Consider the following 23,188-nt stretch of genomic DNA (forward strand, 5'->3'; position numbering starts at 1 on the left):
CTCTATGTGTTGCCGAATGGTCCTTTCCAAGCGCTTAGGACAGTGCTCTGCACGTAGTGAACGCTCAATAAATACTATTGAGTGAATGAATGAATGCCCTCTGCCTCCCGAGCCCGGGCTCTTGCCACTGAGGCCTAAGGGAGCAGCGGTCCGAGGCCCGAGGCGGGTCGGGTAGGGATTGTCCCTATGTGTTGCCGAATGGTTCCTTCCAAGCGCTCAGTACGGTGCTCCGCACACAGTAAGCGCTCAGTAAATACGATCGAATGAGTGAAGGTGGCGGGAGCAGACCTCCCGTTCGGGGGAGAGCGCTGTTGGCGGGGGCGGGGGCAGGGGCAGGGCCTGGCCCGGGCGGGCGGCTGGGGGGGGAGGCGGCCGCCCACTTCCCAGCCTCCTCTGCGGGTAAACAGACATGGCCGACGAACGAGGCGGAGGGCGGCCTGGGGACAACATGGGCAATCGGATGCAGCTCGTCTCTGGTAATCCCCGCCGGCTCCCGGGGGCCCAGGGCTGGGGGAGGGAGAGAGGCGGCCCGCCCGCCCATCCATCCGTCCGCCCGCCCGCCTCAGGCCCCCGGGCGGGCAGGCAGGCAGGCAGACCGACCGACCGACCCCGACGCCGTGTGTGGTGGTGTGGCCCGGTCGGGGCGGGGGGACTAAGACTTGGAAAGGGGAGGCCGAGAGGCGAGGAGACGGGCCGCGGGCGGCAGCTAGGGAAGAAAGGAGGGCCAGGTTGGAGGCGGAATCTGGGAAGAGCCGAGGTTCCCATGAGGACGGGGATGGTGCCGCCCCGTGAAGGAGGAGTCGGACGCGGGTAAGAAAGATGGGGGCCCTCTTCCCCGCACCGTGACCTTCCCCTAGCGTCTCGGGGTGGGGGGGTGCGGGGGTGGCTTTCTCTGTCTCAAAAAGCCTTCGGGATTTTCTTTTTTTCCAGAAGCGTTGATGCATGGAGCCTCTCGTGTTTTTGTACCCACTCTTTTGCGAAAAAGATTTGCATCACTCCGGGCGGTTTGCCAAAGTTTAAGTTCTGGGACAACCCCCCCCCCCCCCAAAATATAAATTAAAATAGGCAGAACTGCATGCCCGGCCTTACTGCTTGGTGTTCAGATCTGTTGCAGTGTCCGATGAGCGATCACCACTTTCTCTTTCACTCCCACCTCGATGCTACTGTTAATTTCTAGTAAGGCAAAACTAAGACTATAGTATATTTGAGGATCTGATGCTTTCCTCGCCAGGCCCTGCGGGGTGGCACCCAAGCAAGCGGTAGGGAACGTCAAATGAATCCTTTCTCTCGATTTTAAAAAAACGTGTGCGTGTGTTTGTTTTGATTTTTAATCGCTTCCGTAGTCTCTAGGTATCGGTTTTCTGTGGACATCCCCCAGAAAACCAGGAAGTGATCTTTGAATTCTTTAGGTCTGCCGAACAGAAGGCACAGCTCGTTTACTTTCATGGTAGAATAGAACACCACCTTCCCCGGAAAAAAGAGATAATCGGTGGAATACATAGTTTCGAGTACTTTTAAGGCGATGGACAGATTTGACTTTCTTTTAGGTTGTTGTTCATAAATCCCGAGCTACCAAGTTCACGTTAAGTGTCAGTTGCGCACTAGGCCGTTTGGAGTTTCCACTCACCCGGTGGGATGACTTAAAGAAAAAAAAAAAGTAAAGTAATTTCAGGGTTTGGGGGATAAAGTTTAGAAAACGTAAAGACACTGGTGCTCGTTTGACAATTACATCGCACTTCTGCAATAAAATGAGTCATTCTCCATCGCTGGCTTCCAGTTGCATCTAAGTAATACTTTGAACAGTTGGTATATGTATTTTGGCAACGGTAACCCAAGATCGGAGCATCCAATTATGTTAATCTGCTAATAATGCTTTTGAAATAGTGCTGACTTTGGTTTTTAAAGCGGCCGTAGATTTGGGAGTTTTTTCTTGCAGGATTGAAAATCCATTGAGTAAAAAAGAACCTATTCTCCATATTACAAGAGAGCCCTCTCCTGATCTGGTAAACTACGATCTGATAAGCAGAATTTAGTATTGGCAGATGGATTTTTAGCTAGATTCTTCTGGGAAGAAACCACCATCTTGAAAGTACCCGTTTAGAGACGGTGGAAGACTTTTATTTAGACTGTGCGCTCCATATGGGACAGGGACTGTACCCAGCCTAATTAACTTGTATCAACCGCAGCGCTTGACACGTAGTAAGCACCTAACAAATACCATTAATAAAAGATAGAATATAATTATTATGCAGTTTCATTCTTACCATTAAAATGATCTTTTAAACTCCTCTTATTAAGACAAAGTAGAACTACCATTTTGTGTCTTTAGAATTCAAATCGAGAGCTCCCAGATTTGGTGGGAGAAAAAAAAAAAGAGGAGGGATAGCATATGGATTTTTCCTTTTTACAGTTATTTCGGGTTTTGATTGCCTTGGATTTAGGAACCATTTAGCTTCATGAACATTTTTTATATTTTAAGGGAACATTAATATGACGTGATAGGCCATCTTGCCACAAGATGAAATCATATGGTTCCTTTTTCTAGGATGAGGAGGCAAGAATATTACCTCATTACTCATTCTCATCCCTATTAATAATTTTCAGTTGAGAAAGAAATCCATTAGTCTCTAGGAATCCAAAATAGTCACTGAGAAGCATTGGGTTATGTGCCAGCAAATCCATCCAAAAGATACCTTGGGCAGTATTAGAGAACCACACCGATTTAAATATGGAAGGTTGGGGAAAATATCCAGTACATTTTCTTTCCATTTGAAAAAGTGTATTCCACACTTTGAAATTTCAAATATTGCACTTTGGGCAGAAGTAGTTCTTGTGTATCTTGTTTGTGAGTATCTGGAAGGTCAGTAAATGAACCCAGATATGACCCAAAATGGGGGGACGGGGAGCCCAAGTCTTTTTTATAAATTATTTAATTCCTCCCTGTATACGCAAACCTTGAGCAAATCAGCATCTGTATACAGTGACTTGCTTCAGTTTCAGTAGTATTTTTGTACCTGTTGTATCTGTTTTAGTGAACTAAGAAAATGTATTGATGATTCACCGGCAACACTGGTATAAATGAGAGAATGGGAGAGAGCGGAATTCAGAAATTATCCAAATCAGTATTCAGTTGTTGGTAAAACGGCTGTATCCTTGGGATTATAGGCATGTATTCTGTGGATGACAGAATTTTTCCTTTTCTCGAATACAGAATTTTCTCAATAATTTTACTTGAAAACCATTTTACGTTTTGAGGATTAGATTTTCACAAAGAGTGCCATTTTTAATCTTAAGAAATGGACGTTGTAGATATGTCTTTCAAGCATATTAAGTAGGGTATTAACTAAGAATGAATGTGGCTGACAAGTGTCCAAAGCCCCTCTCTCAGATCCTTAACTCTCATCCCCACATCCACTCTCCTCCTTTGCTGTCTCTCGAGAAATCTCCCACCTGCTTTCAAAATCTACGCCTTCCAAATGTGCCTCCAACCCCATTCCTTCTCACCTCCAAAAAAACCCTTACTCCCACTCCCTATCTGACCGCCATCTTCGAACACTGGCTCTCTGAGGGCACATTTCCCCTCTGCCTTTAAAAGCGTTCACTTCTCCCCACTCCCTAAAAATACCTTCTCTGCATCCCATTTCACCCTCCAGCTGTTACCCCATCTCCCATGTCTCATTCCTACCCAGACTCCTAGAAAGAACCATATCCCACCACTGCCTCCACTTCTCCGACTCCCTTGTTACCATGCTATAATCTGGTTCAACCCTCTTCAGGCCACCGAAACTGCTGTCTTCGAGGTCACTCTATCCTAAATCTTCTCAACTTCTCGGCCGCCTTCAACAGTGTGGGCTGCTCCCTATCTAACCTTGGATTTTCTTGCCCAGTCTATTCCTGGTTCTTTCTCTGTCTCTTTTGCCAACCCTTCCTTGCCTCCTGCTCCCTAACCGTGGGCAGACCTCAAGGCTTTGTCCTAGGTCTCCTCCTCAATCAATCAATTAATCATTCAGTGGTATTGTATGCGTAACGTGTGCATAGCGCTGTACTGAATGATTGGGAGAGCGCAGTATAACAGATTTGGTAGACACATTCCCTGTTACGCTTAATCCTTTGAGGAGCTCGTCTCGTCCCATGTCTTCAATTACTTCCACTACCTCACTAGCTTTGACTTCTCACAGTCCTCTGCGTTCCTGCCTCCAGGATATCTCCTCATGGAGGTACCACTGACAGCTCAAGCTCAGGGTGACCAAAACTTAGTTCCTCATCTCCCCTCCCAGATTATTTCCCTCACCATTTTCCTGATTTCTTAAGATCCTATCTTGGCATTTTCCTTGCCTCCTCCCTCTCTTTCACCCCCCCCCCCCCATACTTTCATTCATTCAGTCATATTTATTGAGCGCTTACTGTGCAGGGCATTGTACTAAGTGCTTGAAAAGTACAGTTCAGCAACAGAGAGACAGTCCCCGCCCACAACAGGCGCACATACTTTGTAGCCAAATCATGTCAGTTTTTCTTCCACAGTAGTTCAAGGAGCCACCCATTTCTCTCCATCCAAATGGCTACCATGCTTTGTGGGCGCTTTTTTGTCGTTGTTGTTAGCTGCTTACTATCCGCAATGAGCAGATACTTAACCATTGGCTTTAAGATACTCGATCAGTCATTTCCCCAATACTTATCTACTCTCTTCTCCCACTGTGCTCCAGCTCACACTCTTCACCCCCCCCCTCCAAACTAACCTACTCACGGTACCTCAGTCTCATTTCTCCCCATCTTGACTTATTGCCCACACTCTCCCCTGTGCCTGAGACTCCCTCTCCTTTCAAATTTACCGACGGTAGCTCTCCCCAATTTTTAAAGCCCTCCTGAAACTTCACCTCCAGGAAATCTTTCTTGATTAATTTATTTTGTCCCCAGTTTATATCCTCAACTGCCACTTCTGCTCCTCTTTGCCCCCAAGCACTTTTGTGCTATGAGAATTGTATTCTATTTATTGCTATTGTTCTTGTCTGTCCATCTTCCCCGATTAGACTGTAAGCCTGTCAAAGGGCAGGGACTGTCTCTATCTGTTACCGATATGTACATTCCAAGCGCTTAGTACAGTGCTCTGCACATAGTAAGCGCTCAATAAATACTATTGAATGAATGAATGAATGAATGAAAAGTACAGTTCAGCAACAGAGAGACAGTCCCCGCCCACAACAGGCTCACATACTTTGTAGCCAAATCATGTCAGTTTTTCTTCCACAGTAGTTCTAGGAGCCACCCCTTTCTCTCCATCCAAATGGCTACCATGCTTTGTGGGTGCTTTTTTGTCGTTGTTGTTAGCTGCTTATTATGTGCCAGGCACTGTACTATGCGCTGGGGTAGATACAAGATAATTGGGTCAGACACAGTCCCTGTCTCACATAGTGCTCACAGTCTTAATCCCCATTTTACAGATGAGGTAACTGAGGGACAAAGAGAAGCGAAGTGACTTGCCCAAGGTCACACAGCAGACAAGTCCTCTGATGACACCCCCCTCCCCTTCCCTCTCCCAGCCTGTGCCGTTTCTCTTAGGCCACGCTGCTTCTCCTTGCTAATATTTCTTGGTTTGACTTTTAACCATCGGCATCGGCCTCCTCACTCGTCTTACCCTTCTCCAGTCCAGACTTCATTCCTTCCTTCAAGACACACAAGAACTCTGCACCCTGTCACGAAGAGTTTCCTGTTTCTGAGGTCTTGACGGGCTTTAAACCATTGCATTCCACCCCTGAAAATAGGGTTGATAATTGAGAGGCCCCAGGCAATCAGGGGTCGTGGTAAAGGACTTCTCCCTGGTTCCAACCCACTGCAAACTGAGGAGACATAAGAGGTCTTTGTTGAAGCACTCTGATATCCTGGAGCGAATATGCTAGATACCTTCCAGGGGGTGAAACTGTAATCCACAAACCATCCACTGATGACTTGTAAAGAATTAATTGTAGTCAGCTCGTAAGTATACTAGTAGAACTTGCCCTGGATAGATCACCCTTGACATCCGAGAGTCCACCACTCTCCCCACCTTAAAACCCTCCTGGAAACACATCACCAAGAGCCCTTCGCTGACTAAAGCCGCATTCCCCTATCTCCTCTCCCCTCGGTGTCATGTATGCACTCGGCCGTTTACTCCTTGAGCACTTTGATACTCAGCCCGGCTGTACAGCATTTATGTACACATCCTTATATTCTCCTGTTTCCCCTATATGTAATTTATTTTGATGTCTGTCTCCCCCTTAGACTAAATTCCCTGTGATAAGGGATAACATCTACCATCTGTTGTACTTTTCCAAGCGCTTAGTACATTGCTCTGCGCACGGGAAGTACCCAACAAATACCTTTGATTGATTCATGCAGCTGCCTGGGTCATTCTTCTAAAACATCATTTGGTATGTGTTTCTCCACTCCTCAAAAACCTCAAATGGTTGCCCATTCCTCTCCGCAACGAGCAGATACTTAACCATTGGCTTTAAGATACTCGATCAGTCATTTCCCCATTACTTATCTACTCTCTTCTCCCACTGTGCTCCAGCTCACACTCTTCACCCCCCCCCCCCCACTAACCTACTCACGTTACCTTAGTCTCATTTCTCCCCATCTCGACTTATTGCCCACACTCTCCCCTTTGCCCGAGACTCCCTCTCCTTTCAAATTTTCCGACGGTAGCCCTCCCCAATTTTTAAAGCCCTCCTGAAACTTCATCTCCAGGAAGTCTTTCTTGATTAATTTATTTTGTCCCCAGTTAAATCCTCAACTGCCACTTCTGCTCCTCTTTGCCCCCAAGCACTTTTGTGCTATGAGAGTTGTATTCTATTTACTGCTTTTGTTCTTGTCTGTCCATCTCCCCCGATTAGACTGTAAGCCCGTCAAAGGGCAGGGACTGTCTCTATCTGTTACTGATTTGTACATTCCAAGCGCTTAGTACAGTGCTCTGCACATAGTAAGTGCTCAATAAATACTATTGAATGAATGAATTTATGCATTTATATCAGTGTGTTTATTGAAAACTTACTCTCTGCAGAGAGCTGTACTAAGCGCTTGGGAGGGTAGAGTACTACAGAATTGATAGCCCGGGAGGAGCTTTCAGTCCTCACATACCTTATTGAAGCTCTAACTCCTGTATATAGTCCCATTCCTTCTTCCTCCCATCTGTAACCGATTTTAGTGTCAATCTCCCTGACTAGATTGTAAACTTCTTGAGAGCAACAATCATGTCTTCTAATTCTGTAGTATGGTACTCTGGACATAGTAAACACTCAGTAAATGCTGTAGATCGAGTCATTATCCGATCAAGATCTATTTAAAAAAATTTCAATTTAGGATGTGTTTATTTCACTTAGGGAAGTAGAGAGGTCCTTTTTTTTAATTAAAAAAGTTTGAAGTGCACGTCATATACGAAAGTATAAGTGTGCTCTTGGAAAACACTGTTATTTACAGCCATGTTACATTATTCGATGGAAATTGGGCGGTTAGGTTGTTGAGGCCTTCTATTTTGAAAAAAATTCTGCCAATTAAGAACAGTACGTACACTCAGTTCTGACATAATGTGTGCTTTCCCTATGCATTTTGACTAGGGCACGATTAGGGAGTTGGGGAACGTTCTTCCAAAAACACCAACCTGCTTGGGTTCGCCATGCCACGTTATCGAAAGAAACTATTTATGCGTGTGTGCATGGTGTCAGAATGGATAAGTATTACAGCACCAGTTTTCTTTAACGTGAGCTTTGGCAAAAAGCTAGTATTTTATAATAAACTCTCAGTTCACTTCACAATTTAAAATAGTAAAAATTTAAAAAAGTTATGAACCTTAATAACCAAATATGGACTTCTCTAATACCTACTAATGATATTTATTTAATAACCACCAAACACTTTTTGTGGATTTAGTACTTAATTGCCTACGATTCCATTTGAAGGACCTCTTACCTCCAACACCTTGCTGTAAGTTGTGGTTTAAGACTATAAAAAGTGGCATTCGTTAAGTGTGTACTATGTGTTGAGCTTTGGGGTAGATATAGCGTGGCTTAATGGAAAGACCACAGGCTTGGGAGTCAGAAGATGTGGGTTCTAATCCCGGCTCCACCACTTGTCTGCAGTGGGACCTTGGGCAAGCCGCTTAACTTTTCCGTGCCTCAGTTACCTCATCTGTAAAATGGAGATTAAAACTCTGATTCCCACATGGGACAACCTGATTATTCTGTGTCTACCACAGTGCTTGGCACATAGTAAGCACTTAACAAATACCATTATTATTATTATTATTATTATTATTATTATTATCATCATCATTATGCAGTCAGGTATGACACAATCATCGTCTCTAAGGGAGATAAGGACAGGTATTTTAATCCCCATTTTACAGATGAGGAAACTGAGGCACAGAGAAGTGAAATGACTCACCCAAAATCACGCAGCAGGCAATCCAGTGCTTCTGACTCCCCATTCTGTGCTCTTTTCACTTGACCATATTGTAAAGACGCTTCCGTATACCCGCTGGCTAGCTCCTGCCTCAGCTCACTATCCTACATTTTTCAGTTTGCTGCTTCAATGTCTAGTACAGTATTGTCAGGCATCAAGAAAAGTCAATCAACGAGACGCCCCATCACGTGATACTATAGGGAAAAAGAAACATGGCTTTGTGAAATTGCCCGTATTTGTGTGTTTCCATCACCATTGAGTCAGCGGCGTTTTCTAAGTAAGGGACTCCCCGTATTCAAAAAGTGTCCAAATTATCCTATGCAAAACCTTGCCATGAGAGCTTCTGTTGAACAGTAAAGTTGTTTTACGAAAATTCGAGAGACCAGTTTTGCGGAGCTACTATATATGGATCTCTTTGAGAAAGAACTATAAGAACTTAGTTACCCTGTTGCCTGGATGAACAAAACTTCCATTCTATGGAGGTTGTAGTCTATTCTGTTGTCGTTCCTTAAAATCAATTGTGATTGCTATAGTGAAAGTATCAAAAAGCTTTTTTTCTTGTAGGATATGGCCAGAAATATTAAATATAAACGTAGTAAATAAAGAGCCCGAGAGGTCAATCAATTGTATTTATTGAGCACTTACTGTGTGCAGAGCTTGGGAGAGTACAGTGACGTTGGTGGACATGTTCCCTGCCCACACATGAGAAGATAACTTGAATCCTAAAACAAGAGCCTCAAGCACCCTCTTCTGGAGCCCCTTATTTACACTTTGAATCTTGTGGGTGATAGAGTCAACGGTATTTATTGAGTACTGTGTGCCAGAGTACTGTGTTAGACATTTGGGAGAGGACAGTACAGCAGAGTTGGTAGATGAGATCCCTGCCCACAAGGAGCTTACAGTCTACATGTTAGCTGAATAATTCATATAAATTCTAACTGTCCACTTAACGAACCATCTAGTTTTTTTGTTTGTTTTGAGAGTTTTTTATGGCATTTGTTAAAAAATGTGTGTCAAACTCTGTTCTAAGCGCTGGGGTAGGTACTAGTTAATTAGGTCGGACACAGTCCCCACAGCACATATGTAGATATCTGTATATAGCTGTAATTTATTTACCTATTTATATTAATGTCTGTCTCCCCCTCTAGACTTTGAGCTCGTTGTGGGCAGGAATGTGTCTGGTAGTTGTTATATTGTACTCCCCCAAGCGCTTAGTATAGTGCTCTGCACAGAGCGCTCAATAAATACGATTGAATGAATGAACACAGTCCCCATCCCGTACGGGACTCACAGTCTAATAGGAGGGAGAACAGGCATTTAATCCCTGTTTTACAGTTGATAAAACTGAGGCTCGGAGAAGTTAAGCGACTTGCCCGAGGTCACACAGCAAGCAGTTGGCCGAGCCAGGAATAGAACTCAGGTCCTCAGACTCCCGGCCCCGTGCTCTTTCCGCTAGGCCACGCTGCTTCTCTAGTAGGCGTTTATCCCCAGTCTGACTCAGAGCGACAGGGGGATAGGACCAATAATTACACTATAAACCATGGGGCCGAAAATGGTGCTAAGCTATCTAAAGTGTTTTATATAGGCAGCACATACTACTTGTTTCATCTGTCTCCTAATCCCCTGGCATTTACTCATAAGCCATGGAGTGGCCGTGACTTCAGTAATATGTCTAAGTGGCCAGACCTTCTGTCCCTTATGTTTTAATGATCCTACCACGGACACTTTGGTGAAAGATGCTTAGCTGTCATTCTGCATTTTCATTCCGTTTCATTTGGGCCTGTCTAGTTCCCAGGTTTTTCATAATACTCTCTTTCCATTTTTTTAGTAGAAAGCGAGGAAGAGGATGAAAATGAGATGGAAGTTGAAGAACAGGACAGAAAGGAAGCCAGAAAACCATCCGTCATAAATTTTGACACCAGCTTGCCGACTTCTCACGTGGTATATATTTTTAACCTTAGATCTATTGATAGCCAAGGAAACTAAAGAGGGCCATTGACTATGTTTTGAGCAGTTGTGAAGAATGCATGACCCCCACATATATGGGGAAGCTTAGGAAATACCAGCGAGCATGAACGTTCTTAAAATGGAATTTGGAAGCAGGTGTAGGTAAAAACATACAAGCCCTTGAGGAGAACTGAAATTCATAAATCAGAGTGATATTTGGAGTGGTGTTCACCACCTGTGAATAATATTTTTGCACTACTGTTTGAACTAAATTTTTCTCTTTCTCGAGTAACTTGGTCGAGGGATAAACATTTCCCCACCCAAAATATTTAGGGTCCCCCCCCCCCAGCATATTAACATGTTGAGTCTTTTATGAATAACTTTAGAAATACAGAGGGTGAGAATTTATGATCTCAGTTGGGTTTTAAGCAGAGAGAGAACACTGCAGTCGCTGGAACTGATGGTATAAGGAAGCAGAGACTTAAATGACCATTCTAGTAATGTTCTGGAAATAAGCATTTTTTTCCCCATTGATTCATCTGTAAAAGGTCCTAGTCACAGATGTTTGCACTGTAAACATTTGGCTTTCGTATTCATAGGTCTGCTGTGTTTATGTGTTCTTTCTTAAATAGTATCTGGGGTCTGATATGGAAGAATTTCATGGCAGGACTTTACATGATGATGACAGTTGTCAGGTGATTCCGGTGTTGCCACAGGTGATGGTGATGTTGATTCCCGGACAAACATTACCACTTCAGCTTTTTCACCCTCAAGAGGTTAGCATGGTGCGCAATTTAATTCAGAAAGATAGAACATTTGCAGTCCTTGCATACAGGTAAAGTACTTCAATGGATTTAATTGATACAGTGAGCACATGTATATTGCTGACCTTGGCTTGCATATGGCAACCCTATTTTAAGGTGGAAAAAGATTTTGACATCTGCTACATCTGAGATGAACAGTACACAATGAAAACTTTGTTGGGCACCTTGGAAGACACCTCCCCCCCCCACCCCCACCCCCCACCCCATACCTGAGCAAACATTCAGTTGGTTCTCTGTGGATAAAGTTTTCCTTCTGGGGTACTTGGAGAAAATCTGCTGATCTGGTTTGCAAGGAGCTTCGGCTCAGCCACCAGTTAGTGAGCACCCTCTCTCCCAAAAGTGTCTGTTTCTCCTGCTTCATGCTGTGTGCCCTCTGATTTGTTGCCCTGATAATAGGACTTGCCCCTCGTAGGAGTTTCAGCATCAGTTTTATGTCCTAATCTAATCAGCGAACAGTCCCCTGCTCTAGTCCTTGGACTCGAACATGGCCAGAGTTCACTGTGAGCCCACAGTCTTCTCCCTCCCTAACCCTTGCTGCAGACCTTTCTGGGGCTTCCAAAGGGATTTTATTCAAGCATCCTGGTGATACGCAGAATCACCGACTGGGTAGCTCCGGCTCTAAGAGAAGCCAGATACTGGCCTAGCTGATGTGTCTAGTTCCCCGAGCACGACAGCTAGCAGAGCTGTTACTTTCAGATTCACTAGCCAGATCACGGTAGGGGGACTTGATGCTAGTACTTTGTCACAGTTAAGCATGGGAGAGCTCAAGAGTGGCCAGTTTCCCTGATGCAGACTGGGAATCTTTGCTCTTGGATTGTGTTCTCATGTGGGGCCCCTCACTAATCTGGGCGTCCACCTGATCGGTGGCAGATGGTATCTGTGAGTCTTGTACATAAGCGCTTAGTACAGTGCTCTGCACACAGAAAGCGCTCGATAAATACGACTGAAGGAATGGATCTGTGAGTGTTGTCGCCCAGCACCGCCAGGCTCATTTCACTGCCAGCCTGGCTTCTAATAGTGAAAGAGAGGATAGTCAGAGGAGGATTAGGGTTAAGCAGAGCCCGAGTAGAGTTTCTGGAGCTTGAAGGAGGTGTAAAGCAGATTGCATTGGTCAAATAGAGAATTGGTGGAAAAGTGGAAGGCAGTGAACATACCCAGCCCTGTCAAGGATTTGGGATGGTGCTCTGTCATCTGCCAATCTGTTTTGTTCGTTTGTTTGTTTTTTAAGTGCTTACTATGTGCCAGGCACTGTTCTAAGCCCTTGGGTAAATACAAGATAGGTTGGGACACAGACTGTGTCCCACGAGGGGCTCACATTCTTGATCCCCATTTTGCCGGTGAGGCACCTGAGGCCCAGAGAAGTGAAGGGATGTGCCCAAGGTCACAAAGCAGTCACATGGAGGAGCCGGGGTTAGAACCCACCTCCTTCTGACTCCCAGGCCCGCATTCTGTCCACTAGGCCACGTGGAAGGTACCGTGTGGTGGAAAATGGGAGCGTCTGAAATGCTGTTGCACCAGGAAGCCATGCTGTGTTAGAGTTCTGAGATATAGCTGTTTCTCGTTCTTAAAGAAGACGCCACTGACTGTGAATTCCCCTGTGGGTGCGACCAAAAAGGTCAATGAGGGATCCACGATCCCGGCCCCATTGTGCCTACGCAAAGACTGACCCTAGTTGTTTGCTGCTCTAGTGGCTTAATGTTGTTGTTTGCCTTTCCGCGGGTACCAAAAAATGTGTTTTAACTTAGAGGGGGAGGGGTGGTGGGCTTAATTTTTCAATGTATTTCGCTTTTAAAAAGATTCGTATACCATCCTGCAGACTTTTAGAATGTAAATGTCAGTTGATTGAATGTCCTAAAGAGAGAACGAGAAAGAGATATACACGTGTGTGTGTGTGTGTGTATGTGTGCATATATATATATGTGCATATATATACATATATATATATATATATATATATACATATGCACCCTTTTTTTATCTTCTCAGTAATATTCTTGACAGGGAAGCACGTTTTGGGACAACAGCAGAAATATACGCATACCGGGAAGAGCAAAATAATGGAATTGAAATAGTGAAAGTGAAAGCAGTAGGAAGGCAGAGGTTCAAGGTCCTTGAAATAAGAACACAGTCTGACGGGTAAGAAAACACATTGTGGATTTTGAAGCTTAATGACCTGACTTGATAATGGAAATTCAGGTCCTCTGGCAGTGGGCTGAAAATTACCTTAAAATATAAAGGAATGTGATTTAGTCCTCTTTCTGGACTTTTCCAGTGCTTAAGACTCCTCTTCAATTGTGCCTTTATTGTATAAAAGCGCTGATATGAATAATGTGAAATTTAAAAATGACTCGAAACTATCATCGTCAAGTGTTTTGAAGCACCCACGGCAGTCGAGCTGCGGCCGAAAATCTCTCCAGAAAGGAATACTGATGTTGCTTCCATTTGGCTTCCACAAAAGTCGGGCTGGTGGGTGCAAGCCAGTAGGATCCATTTTAGGCTTTAAAGTCTTTTGTAATTTGCAAGATGGTTTGGCTGAGTTACTTTAAAAAAAAAAAATTGGCCAACTTAAATGTGTACTCTGAGTGAATCTATAATAAAACAGGTCCTGGGGAACTTGGGCTTTGGCATTTCCCTGGTGTCATTTATGCATCATCTGGGTCAGGTCAAGTTTCAATTGTTGCATAAATGAATTCTAATTTTAAAGCACTCTTTGGGGCCATTTCTGTATTGCCCAAGTGAATCAGAATCCTAGAGGTGAAAGGCATGTTGAGAGGTATGCTCCATAAGTTTCTGGAGAATGCGATGCTTTAGACCCACAAATCATCATTTTTAAAATGCCCTGGAGATTTGTAGAGTTTTTTGCAGATACTCTTAGTCGGTGAGCCACCTGAGGGACAGAGACCATGTCTAATTCCCTGTTGTACATTCTCTCCTAGCACTTAGTCCAGTGACTGGCACACAGTAAACATTTAAGAAGTACTCTCCAATCACTACTACTCTGATGCCATTTACCTGGCAAATATAGAAAAACAGTATTAATAATACTCTTTCATAACCTAGAAAAGGCAGCGCAGGTGTCGTGTACATAGAACTTAAAACTTTAATTGAAAAATGAAGTGTTTTACGCTTCTGAAAAAGTCCAAAGGAGAATTTTCCTAAAGGGCAGGAATAAAAGGGATAATGTTTTATGTTTTTTTCTTATCGCTCTTGGTAGCTGACGAGTTGCTATGTGAACACAAGATGGCAGTGCAATTAAAAACCTCACAGACGTCAGGTCCTTTAAGGGCAAGAAAATGCTGAAAGTACTAGAAGCAGTAGAATCACAGGACTTGGAGAGGTCAGCGACCCTAGACAGGACCGTTCCTAAACAGAGAGGACTCTGTACTGATTTTGAAGGCCTCTAAAGAGATAATTCCACCAGCTCTTTCTTTCGCCCATTGCAGTGATTAGCCACGCCATACTTTCACCCCCAGATCCTCCTGATGTCTACCCTAAATCCCTCATGCTGTAGTTTAGGCTAGATTTAAGCTCCTTGGGAGCCGGGATCGTATCTGCCAACTCTTTGGTATTGTACTTTCTCCCAAGTGCTTAGTATGGTGCTCTGCACGCAGTAAGCGCTCGATAAATACCACTGATTGATGGATTAGGCCCATTTCTTTTTGGTCATCCCATACCTTATCCTTATCTTGTGGTTGTCCTTATCTTCTCATTAAGCTACATGAAGAACATAATATATGAAGAGTAGATTTATATATCTTCTTTTCTCTAAGTAGTTCGAGGCTCAGATTTTATTTTCCAATCCATGAATGATCTTTGTGAACCGGCTGAATTCTCCACATCTATCTTCAAAAGTGGAGCCTGCTTGGAATGGCGCCTAAAGGAATTATATATCTCCCAAATAATTTAAAAAATGAATTATCGCTCCATATAAACTTCAGGCAATTCACACTAGGAAATGATTTAGTATTGAGTCTTAGTGGATTATTAAAATTTCATAAAATGTGCCTGTTCATACTGAAATTAAGAAAACCTTAAAACTAACTGCCTGCAGCTCAAATAACTTTTTGAAAAATTGTATACTAGCCTAAGGGCCCTGTCATATCCTGGGGAAGCAGAAGAGGTTGCCGGAAGCACCTGCTCACGGGGGATCGGGGGAGAAGTGGGAAGACTGGACTGGTGAGAGACCTCTCTGGAAGGAGCCAAACTCTGGCACAGGCTCTCCCCGGTCCTTCCCTGACTCCTTTACCTGCAAGTTTCCCCCGTACCAGCACTCTCCTCAGCCCTCCCTTTGCTTCTCGGGAGCAAAATGCAAGATGATTGGTCAGAAATTCTTTAGAAGAAGGCCTGTTGACCTCGGGATTCTGGTGAGCTTTGAGAGGACTTGGTAACTTACCACATCCTTTCCGCATTAATAGAGTAGGTTTCGTTTCGGTCGGGTGACAGTCTGTTCACTGATGCTAGTAGCCTTAAGCGACGGTCGTATTTTTTTCTCCAGAGGACGTTCCATCATGGTAAAATGCGAACGCAACAGTAAATATGTGGTGTTAGAATCGTGAGGAGATGTCGAAGTGATTGTTTTGGCTTTCAGTATAGTACTGAATTTCATCCTAAAGCCTTATGGAATTAAGAAAGTGTGCATTGATCCTAAGCACCTATGTTTGAAGCCAATAGGGGACTTGGTGAAGTGGGGTGGTTGGAGTGCATCTCCTCGATTCCCATTGAAAGAGTTCACAAATAGCAGTTTGGGGAATGAGCTCTCAGGAATGCATTTGTAGCCACGAGCGAGACTACCAGATTGGCAAAAAATCCCAACAGGGGTCTGCAGAAGGAGGGGCCGGTTATTTTTAACTTGTCTGAATCCTGTTTCGCCAAAGGTTAGTGATGGGTCCGTAATCTCCTTACTGCTCACGCTTGCCGGAAGGACCTTCATCAGAATGCCATTATAGCAAGCCATCCAGCTCGTTCCTGAGGGGAGCAGGATGAGTCCTAGGACTCTTACACCCTTCTATGCCTTCCCAGTTATGATTTTTAAACATTTTATTATCTCCCCCGCAGATAGCGGTACTTCCAAGTCTTATACTCTGCCGTCCAAGTGCAAGGCTATGCTACGTGAATGCCCACCATATGCCATATATAGTGATCTCTCATACTCCTTGAAAATTATAGTATTTTAAAATGATAGTATGCCATTTGCTCTTTAGAGCAGCATTATAGATGGACCTTTTGAAAGAGATTAGGACTGTATACTTTTCTCCTCCTAAAACAATGACTCTGAAACACTCATTGGTGCATATGCCTCGGTCTTGACTGACACCGGTGAGAAGGAACAGTTCTTAAAAGATCTTGATAGACTCGTCCCGGCAGTACCGATACCTGATAACTGATTCTTATTGGAGAGATCAGTGCGGGCGTGGACAGTGATGTTAAGAAGACGAATCATTGGCCAACACAAAACTGGTAAATTAGAGGGACTGTGAGAAGCATCGGGTCGTGATCACAGTTTTTCACTTACTGAATGAGAAAGAGACCTCTTGGATGAACCCAGAATCTAAATAATGGTACCTTAGTGCTTGTATCATTGTTTAACAGTGAAATCTGAAAGATGATGTGTGGCAGCTCCTATGCGTGCCATTGAATGCCAACACGATGGCCTAATCTGTTCCCAAAAGTCAGAAACAGTAAAGCCAAGGTATCGCAACGTGCCATCTAAACCACCAAGGTGACTGGAAGTCAAGCTCCTGGAAGAGGAAGACACGTGGGAAACTTCACGACAATAATGAAGGAGCCCCATTAGGGCCAGAAACTCCATCTGCCTCTGTCAATGTGATCAAGACTTGGAAGTCTCCCTAGGATACTTTCTTCTGGTGTATTAGAACATATGTAATCTAAACTGGTTTGGTTATCCATTTTTTTTCCCCCAATAATATTGCTGGTTCTCTTTATTATAGAATTCAACAGGCTAAAGTGCAAATTCTTCCTGAATGTGTGTTGCCTTCAACCATGTCTGCAGTTCAGTTGGAATCTCTCAACAGATGCCAGCTCTTTCCTTCAAAACCTATAGCATGGGAAGATCAGTATGCGCTTAAATGTTGGCAGAAATATCAAAAGGTAACTTCTTGAATGTTTATAGTGTTTACAAAGCATTGCAGCCTCCACCTGTGGTGGTGGTTTTTTTTATAAAGGTTGCATCCAGTAATATATGAAGAATCAGTCAACTGACGCATTTTGAGGTAGGTTAGATTGTGAGGACCTTCCGGCAAATGGGCGACTCTCTGTCCTTAGTGGCAGAATAGATTTTTTTCATATCTGATACACCCACGTTGCTTTCTGTTTTTCCCAATTGAGCTTCCTCGTTGCAACGTACTCTGGAGTGCTAGAAGGAGGGAATAACCTCCTTCTGCCCCTCTTTTATTCTCCCAAGGTGAAGCTGTCCTCGGTCCCCTCCCTCCCCTCCATCTTTCTTCAGAGTGCACCTCTCTGAAATGTTCAGTTGTCGTGGCGAGAGGGGTAGCAATCCTTGCAGCTCAAAGATATGTAGTTGTCCTCTGTACTCAAAGAAGACACCACCGATGTTGAATTTGTGTGTGTGTGTGTGTGTGTGTGTGTGTGTTTGTGTGCGCGTGCTGAAAAGACCAACAAGGCACCCACAGTCCTGGCCCCGCTGTGCACACAAAAAGGCTATTGTGTAGTAACGTTTGATGTTTGCAGCGCCTGGTCCCGTTTTCACTTTGCCTCCTTGTCTCTTGTTCCTCTTGAAACTTCTCAAAAGAGCCATCACTTTCTTGTTTGTAGGACACGCAACTTGTCTGTCCACAGCAATTATCAACCAATTTTCAGCTAGGATGCAGCATTGTTGGCAGCTCTTTTATCTCCTTGAAACACTTCCTCTCCTCGCTTTCAGTTTCCCAATTTCAGCTTGCCATACAGCAGCTGTTTGGGTACTTCTCACATGTCTTATCCAGCGTAACTGCACTGAGGGGAGCGTGGCTCCACTGCTAGGAGGTAGACTTCATTCTAGAAGTTCATTGCTCATGATCCTATCTTGCCGCTTGATGTTCAGCAGAGCCCATAAGCGATGCTTCTGGAACCGTTCGAGGGACCGGGTCTCGCAGCTGTAGATAACGTTTGGCGGCACTTCTTTCCTGTAGACCCATCAGTTTGATTCGGAGTCTGATATTATCCTGTCACCATACTCCATCTACCAAAGGACAAGAGTTTGTTTTGTACTTCCTCATCTATCGTTTAGTCACTGGTCAGTGGTCTGCCTCGGTAGCAGAATTGCGGGATGACATTTAGCTCTGTTTTGCAAACTCCAACCCAAAGCAGCCAAGTGATATTGTTGGGCAGGTGTATTTTACCCTAAATAGCCCTCTGTGCTATTGCCAAGTTGGTAGCACACGGCCCACTCTGAGTGCCACACTCTCCCAGCACAGGGTGAAGAAATACTTTCATTCACTTGCAGTAATTCTGCAGTAGGCCCCTAAGGGCTACAGCAGCGCGTTGATCCCCTCTTTGTGAAGGAGAATCGGGTTCTCCATTTTATAGCCTTAAAGGACTTCTTGACAAGCGGCGATTGCGAACGCTCCAATTCGATAGGGAGTTGTCCCGGATGGGATTCAGTTAAGCTTTATTTGCCATTCAGAGCATCCTCTTGAACCAACATCCCTGAGCTCCTAAAGTAACAGCCAGCTTGAGAAGCCCCAAGCCAGCTAAACTCCTCACTCAGTGCCAGCAGACCAGAGCCATAATCAGACACATCCATCCCTCCGTGGACTTGATCCCATCAATCCTTTTTCCTACTCAGTGTTCCAAGTAAGGTCTCTCTGATCCAGGGAAGCTCCTTGTTGGCTGAGTAGCCTCCGAGCACCACACCAGCTTCCTGCATTCGGCTCCCCTCGTCTTCACCCAGGGCAGCCATCCTGGGCCTTTCTGCCCATCTCCCAGGGCTGACTCTTGATGAGAGGTCCTCTCCGCCTTGCACCTTTAGGGATGGAAGCTGGTCCATCCGCTCCATGTTGGCTCACATCCCCTGGATCCTGCTTCTCCTGGCTCCAGGCACACTTCTTCATCAGTTTCCCAGGTATCAGCTGGCTTGACGTTGTCTACCACGTCATTCCTATCATCCATTGGACAAAGGGCAGTCTGCTCCCTCAGATGTGCATACATACATATTCACAAACCCATACTCCATCAGGGCAGCCTACAAGTTTAAACCTGATTAGGTATCGAGCCTTTTATTCAGACGTAACATGGGACAGAATCTAGGTTCCAGAGTTTTATGCATATGCCCAAAGGTGTCATTAGAAAAAACAAGAAGAAGGAAGAAGTAAGCAGGAGGTGAAATTGAAAAAGGCTAACTCAATTGTTCCTTTGGAACACTGCTGAGAGACCAGTTTTCCAATTGACTCTCCACAGCATGGTTCAGACTCTGAATGTTACTTCAGATTGTGATTGAGTACTCATAAAATAAGAAGTTGCTTCATCCGGCAGTCGATTGGGTACTGCTTCTCTTGGTAGAAAGAGGCATATATGACTGCAGCTTGAGCTTCTTTCTGCTTCTCTCAGAATGCTGGGCCTGTCCCCCTGATCTCCCCACCTCCCTCCACCTGACCACCCGTGTCATCTTTCCAACCTCGGCCTCGCAGCAGATGTGAGAGAGAGCAGGAGGCGGGGTGAATCGTCTTCTAGCATTTTTACATTTGGTTAGAGTGTGGTGGGGCTGGGGGCAAGATCACAGCAGTGGCGAGCGAGCAGTCTCCAACTCCCTTGCTTTCTCCTAGGATTCCTGCTCGAGCTGCCAGCTCTAAGTGGACAAGGTTGGTGGCCTTGGCCTGGTGCAAGAACCCCCCCACCCCCGCCCCTCACGATGTGGGGCCCAGCCTCATCTCACCTCCCTCTTCGCTCACCCCCCCGTTCCTCTTTTGGGAGGCATTTTATACTTCTTTCTAGGTGCCGATGGAATGTGGACCATTCGCGGTTAAAGCCAAAAGGAATAGTCATTTCAAAATGAAATACCAAGGCTCCCTGGAAATACATCTTCATAAAAGTTATCTTTTTTTAGTTAGAAAAAGGAGGTGCAACTTAGCAGGATCTCAGAGAACACACAGTCCAGGCCTATGTTCCTGAGAGATGTGATCCCAGCTGGAGGTCTGGAAGCTGCAAAACTTACTTTTCATTAAATCTATATCTGATTCTTTGTTTGTCAGGATACTTCACTTGCTACTTGAGAGCATGAGTTATTCTGTTTTCTGTGACTGAGTAGAACTTCCAGAATATGTGGAGAGAGAGAAGCAATGTAAAAGAAAGATCACAGTCAATCAATCAGTGGTATTTATTGAGGGCTTGCTGTCCTATTAATACTGGTCATTCAGTCCAGTACACTCTGAGTGTCAGACAACAAAAGAAACCTGTAAGCCCCTGATAAGCAAGAACGTGTGTCTCGCCACTGTTGTTCTGTCCCAAGCTCTTATTAGAGTGGCTAGCATGCAGTTGGTGCTCAATAAATGCTATTGGTTAATTTATTTCCTTGGAGAAGCGGTACTCTGATTGCGCTCCTGAATCTCTATCTTTAGTCAGTTATTACTGCTAAGGACCAAAGGAGAATCTGGGTTCCTCCTGGACCAAATTTGGGGCTGTAATCAATCAGTCCAATCATATTGAGTACTTATTGTGTGCAGAGCACTGTACTGAGCTCTTGGGAGAGTACACTGTAACAGAGTCGGTAGACACATTCCCTGCCCACGGCGAGCTTACAGTATAGAGGGGATTGTACTGCTTGGCTATATACCATCAAACTAGGGCTCAAACATTGCCCATCCCAAAGTCAACAACATCCAGGGGAGGTATGGGGTTAAGGCCTCCCAACAGCCACTCCCTAGGTAAGGCTATAGAAACCTCAAGAGGCCACGACAGAGCCGCATCCACAGAGAGGCAAGGGGGGAAAAAACAACAACAGAATTTAATTAGTGACCTAAAAAGAAAGAAACATACATGGGAAGTTGAGGGAGGGGTTCTCAAGGTAATTGTCTACAGTTCCTGATGGTCTTTAGGGCTGATCAACAGACCTTTCTCCTAGAAATCAGTCTAAATCAACTGGATACATGGTCTCAGGCCTTAAACTCCCCGACAGATCCTGAAAACCCGAGTTTAAACTGAAATTATCAAGGACACGGGTAACCAAGTTAACCAAAACCTCCAAAGGTGGCCCATCCACTTTCACATCAAACAGAAACTCTTTACCAGTGGCTTTAAGGCAATCAATCAGCTCTCTCTCTCCTATCTCACACCGCTGATCTCGAACTAAAACTCACTCTCGTGTAGTACAGACCTACTCTCGGTAACCTAATCTTGTCTGTCTCACCTCCAAACCCTCATTCACATCCTTCCTCTGGCCTGGAGCTCCCTCCCTCTTCTTATCAGAAAGTCTACCCCACTCCCCACCTTCAAAACCCTCCTCCAACCCCATATCCTCCAAGAGACCTTCCCTGAAGAAGCCTCCATTTCCATTACCTTCCCTCCCCTCTATGTCACCGGTGCATTTGGCTGGCTACCCCTTAAGCGCTTTAATACTCACCCCAGCCCCACAGCACTTACGTACATATCCTTTATAATTTAAAGGATCCTCTAATATATTTATACCAATGTCCGACTCCCCCTCTAGAATTTAAGCTTCTTGTGGGCAGGGAATGTTTCAGTTTATTATTATGTTGTACTCTCCCAAGTGCTTAGTTCAGTGCTTTGCACACTATAAGCGCTCAATAAATATGGGTGAATGAATGAATGAATATCCTTATACTCTGCCCTTTCTCCTATCTGTAATGTATTTTAATGACTGTAGACTGTAACCTCCCTGTGGGTAGGGATCATGTCTACCAACTATTGTATTCTACTCTCCCAAGTGCTTAGTACAGTGCTCTGTACACAGTAAGTGCTCAATACATACCATTGATTGATTAACTTTTCTTTTTCTTACTATTATCATGTTAATAATAATAATAGTGGAATTTGTTAAGCACTTAGCATGTGCCAGGAGAGAGAAATAACAACCACAGGCATTAGATCGGGCCTTGGTTATCTCAGGACAGAGCTCGACTCCATTCCTTGGCAGGGGAAGTTTTTTTCCCTATTGGTCCAAAAGTTATTTCCTCCCCAGATCATTCCAAATCATTCATTCATTCAATTATATTTATTGAGCGCTTACTGTGTGCAGAGCCCTGTACAAAGTGCTTGGGAGAGTGCGATACAGCAATAAACAGACACATACCCTGCTCACAACGAACTCACAGTCTAGACGGGGGGGAGACAGACACCAATACAAATAAAATTACAGATATATACATTAGTGCTGTGGGGCTGGGAGCTGAGGGAAAGAGCAAAGGGAGCGAGGCAGGGTGACGCAGAAGGGAGTGGGAGATGAGGAAAAGTGAGGCTTAGTCTGGGAAGGCCTCTTGGAGGAAATGTGCCTTTAATAAGACTTTGAAGAGGGGGAGAATAATTGTCCGTGGGATTTGAGGAGGGAGGGAGTTGCAGGCCCGAGGCAGGATGTGAGACTGGGGTCGGTGGCGAGATGGGCAAGATTGAGGCACGGTGATAAGGTTAGTACTAGAAGAGCGAGGTGTGTGGGCTGGGTTGTAGAAGGAGAGAAGCGAGGTGAGGTAGGAAGGGGCAAGGTGGTGGAGTGATTTAAAGCTAATGGTAAGGAGTGTTTGTTTGATGTGGTGGTGGATGAGCAACCACTGGAGTTTTTTGAGAAACGGGATGACATGTTCTGAACATTGCTGTAGAAAAATGGTCCGGGCAGCTGAGTGAAGTATGGACTGCCCATTATTGGGTAGGGATTGTCTCTATCTGTTGCCGAATTGTACTTTCCAAGTGCTTAGTACAGTGCTCTGTGCACAGTAAGTGCTCAGTAAATATGAATGAGTGAATGACTGGAGTGGGAAGAGAAAGGATGCTGATGCAGTAAACCAGGCAGGATAGGATGA

At 44.7% G+C, this 23,188-nt stretch overlaps 1 protein-coding gene across 4 annotated transcripts in view; it reads left to right on the top strand.

Moving 5' to 3' along the window:
* The first annotated feature begins 384 nt into the window (after nt 1-384).
* The window catches only part of CRBN (cereblon), a 42,297-nt gene continuing 19,493 nt past the window's right edge, over nt 385-23,188 (top strand). The window contains exons 1-5 of one of the 4 annotated variants that reach the window (XM_029051860.1): nt 385-476; nt 10,262-10,374; nt 11,013-11,215; nt 13,191-13,340; nt 17,153-17,312. In XM_029051860.1, coding sequence (XP_028907693.1) covers nt 410-476; nt 10,262-10,374; nt 11,013-11,215; nt 13,191-13,340; nt 17,153-17,312 — 693 coding nt within the window. In that variant the 5' untranslated portion in view covers nt 385-409. Of the gene's footprint in view, nt 477-697; nt 811-10,261; nt 10,375-11,012; nt 11,216-13,190; nt 13,341-17,152; nt 17,313-23,188 lie in introns of those variants that run through there. The other 3 variants (XM_039910180.1, XM_029051861.1, XM_029051862.2) reach the window with 3 other exon arrangements.

Source organism: Ornithorhynchus anatinus, chromosome X1, assembly GCF_004115215.2.
Source record: "Ornithorhynchus anatinus isolate Pmale09 chromosome X1, mOrnAna1.pri.v4, whole genome shotgun sequence".
NCBI classification, from domain to species: Eukaryota; Metazoa; Chordata; class Mammalia; order Monotremata; family Ornithorhynchidae; genus Ornithorhynchus; species Ornithorhynchus anatinus.